Source organism: Charadrius vociferus, unplaced genomic scaffold, assembly GCF_000708025.1.
Source record: "Charadrius vociferus isolate BGI_N301 unplaced genomic scaffold, ASM70802v2 scaffold1339, whole genome shotgun sequence".
NCBI lineage: Eukaryota > Metazoa > Chordata > Aves > Charadriiformes > Charadriidae > Charadrius > Charadrius vociferus.
This window is the reverse complement of record NW_009650216.1, coordinates 371,336-374,630: the sequence shown is the minus strand read 5'-3', so window position 1 is coordinate 374,630 and position 3,295 is coordinate 371,336. Positions and strand designations below refer to the sequence as shown.

Genomic DNA, 3,295 nt, shown 5'->3' with positions numbered 1-3,295 from the left:
ATACAGTATCCAGTCCAAGCCTCATAACTACAAACAGATCGCTCCACAGCATCTCTATGAAACCTTAGAACACCCAAACCCTACCTGCTGCCCCAGCACACCTACACTGGCTACAGATACCACAGCTCTACACTGCACCATCTCCTAGTAGCCTCATCCCACAGGATTTAAGCACCCCCATCAAGCAGCCATGCAAACCAGCATGTGGCAGCTCCACCTCTTTTCCTGATGACCCAAAAAGGAGCACCTGCCTCCCATTTGGCCACCCAGGGCTGGTGCAGGTGCCTCAGCACAAGGCTCTCCTACGTGGCTTTGACATTGTTTCTGTTGGCTGTGGAAAGCCTGATAGCCTGACATAGATCTTTTGCCTATGCAGTAACGAGCTGTGGGACTACTCTCCTTTCAGACTAAGAGGGAACAGGAAAGACTCAGACATGCACTCCCAGCTCCCCTTGAGTTTAGGTATGGAAGCCAAAAAATATCCACTGGCAAAAGACGTGGTTCCGCTCCTGTCTAGCCCCAGAGAAGATTTGATCTCCACTTCCTTCAGGTCTGATAAGGATTTGGCCATTTTCCTATGTCTTTGTATTATCCACACTGGAGGTGATGGAACTGCTGTATTTGCTGAGCATAGCCAGGTGTGGGAGGGAGGACACTCATAAAGCTTTAATTATGAATGCAGCAAGGTGCCTGACTAAGTTGTAATCCAGATGTTTCCACTTCTGTCAAAAGCCTGTTACCGTGCTGTTTGTCCTTTTCCCTTAAAACCTATCCTGGCCCTGCTCCTGGACTCTCTGGGTCAGCTCTTACTGGCCTGGGAGGCTGCTCTGATTGCGGAATGCTCTTGCTTTTGAGCTGTACTGTTCTGCTTTTGGAGTTTGTGGTGCTGTTTGCAGAAGGAGACAGAAAATGCACATGTAGCTGAAGTTATGCTTTCCAGCAAGTATTCTTGGCAGGGCAGGGTTTAGGCTCTAGTGGCTGAAAGGAGTTTGCTAAGGATGGTAAGGGGGAGGCACCTGTTTCATTGGCACAGACCTTGCTTGATATTTCTCAGGACTGAGAAAACCCAAGGAAACCTGGGGTGGCTTATCGCTTTAACTTTTAGGAAGTTACTCCAGCTTTTTAAAGGTCTTTAAACGCAGATGCTGCCAACGCGGGAAACGAAGATGCGCCTGCGCAATGCTGCGGGACCGCTGTAAGCAAACGGCTCCCGTGTTCAGTCCTAAAGCCGCTGCGGTATGCGTTTAGTGCGCTCGCGGCACGAGTGAGATGCTTTAAAGCCGCGATTGCAGTTAGCTTGAGTTATCGCCACAAGGTGGCATTCTCCGAGCTTTTTTTGCTAAGGGAAAAGCAACCTTACCATCCTCAATAAAAACAATACTAATTAGGGGGGGGGGAACAAACCTCAAACCCTCCCTGTAATTTCTGAAGTGTGTGACAAAGCAAGATTTGTTCGGAGGCTGCTCCTGCTCTTGCAAAACAATGATGCGGCTTTGAGAGAGCTGCAAGTGAGACTGAGGGTCAAGTCCCTTTAAAAAAAAAAAAGTGAAATACAGTATTGTGCATCTTGAAATCTGAAACCAAGAAACAGAAGTGCAAGGGAAACAAGGGGGAAAGTCTTGCAATTCCCGAGGACAACTGTTGCAAGTGGAGTTTTAAGGAATAAAAGATAGCTGTATATGCACCTTTAAAGGTCATTGAATGGCTTTTGTGGAGAAACCTGTGAAATAAAGGAGCCTGGAAGAAGAGATTTCTTTTTCTCCTCCTCTCTGGATATAATGGCCATTGCAAAGCAAAGCATCTTGAGATTTGGCTTCCAGTGTCTCTTGCTAGCAACTTTTGTGCTAGCCTGTGGTGGACAAGGTGGAAAGAGAGAGAATGGTGGTCCTGCCTGTTACGGAGGATTTGATTTGTATTTCATTCTAGACAAGTAAGTCAGTTCTACTCTGTTCTTTTTCAAAGAAATCTTTCCCGAGGCATGAACTGGAATGGCATATACTGCTACCGAGGAGGTTCTCTTTGGATTTTGGTTTTGCAGAAATCGCTGTGTCCCCGAGGGACCTGCAAAACTCCTTACTACTCTGGCATTGTTTTTTGTTGTGGTAACTTCTTTGGTACCTCTGGTATATAACCTGTTGTGTTCCATACCTCAAATTGTTATAGATTTTGCTGTGGCTGCTATAGAAGCTTTATTGTGCGCTTGACCCTGTAGTTTCTTAGAAGAGTGGCTAGGAGAAGGGCAGCACCCTGGTCACCTCTGGTTTCCCTATGAACCGTGAAAGTTGAGGCACTCATGAAAGTAGATGTTGGAGAGTTGTTATTGCCGGCATTAATTCTGTAGTTGAAAATGCGGAGGAAATGCTCGCTTGCCTGGCGGTCTGCTTCTGTACCTTGCTCCTTAGCTCTGTACGTTGTAGAGCAGCAACGGGCAGGTATGTAAAGATCAGGCTCTGAGAGGTGCCTGTTCCCTTTGAAAGGGTCTGATTTTGGCTGTTGTGATGGAAAGCAGCTAGAGTGCCTTAATGAAAGAGAGCTTTATTTTCTCTACGCTGAGTCACACTTTCTTTGTTTCCTGTTAATCAAACGCATCTTTTGACTGCTTAACTGTTTGTTCTGAAGATCAGGTTCTACCTCACTTTTTTCATCACCAATTATGATAATGTTATCTTCTTGGCACTGGTAAGTTTGCCTCTTTACAGGCTTTACAGGCCTTCAGATTGTAGACGGAGCCATGTGAAAGAGGTCTGTGCTGAGTTTTGGAGAGCTTTGTATTGAAGCAGTACAATTTAGAAAAAAAGCATTAAAAAATAATAGCTCAAAGGATTCTCCTAATTTTCTTTATTAAGAATAGTTATTTTGAACCAAGGTTTGGGAATACTGGAGAATATGCGTGCCAGAGCCATGCTACTGACATTATTAACCATAAATTTTGGAGACAGGAAAGTATTTGCAACTTGCCAAAAGTGCTCGCGGATGAAGCTTTCTGACTGATCCTCTGGAGTGCTTTGCAGTAGCTCCCACATTCCATTAGTATAAATGACTTGGAATTACATAACACTTTATTACAAAATACTGGGTAAAATGTAAGACTGAGACACTGGTTATTTTAGTATGCCAGTTGTCCTAACGCTCCAGGGGAAAGATTTTTATTTATCTTTACTTTATTCAGTGGAAAGATCTACCTGTCTAATATATTTTGTTGCTTTGGCTGTTCAGTTCTTAGTTGGAATAATTTTATTGCTACATATGAAAAAAAAACCAACCACCACCAGAGCATGATTTGTACTGCAGACAG

General features: G+C 44.4%; 1 protein-coding gene across 1 annotated transcript in view; it reads left to right on the top strand.

Annotated features, from left to right (window-relative positions):
• Positions 1 to 1,778: 1,778 nt before the first annotated feature.
• Positions 1,779 to 3,295, top strand: part of ANTXR1 (anthrax toxin receptor 1) — a gene marked incomplete at its 3' end in the record, with an annotated part of 107,201 nt that continues 105,684 nt past the window's right edge. Inside the window, exon 1 of the mRNA XM_009892974.1 lies at positions 1,779 to 1,930. Within this exon, the coding sequence (XP_009891276.1) occupies positions 1,779 to 1,930 (152 nt within the window). The remainder of the gene's footprint in view (positions 1,931 to 3,295) is intronic.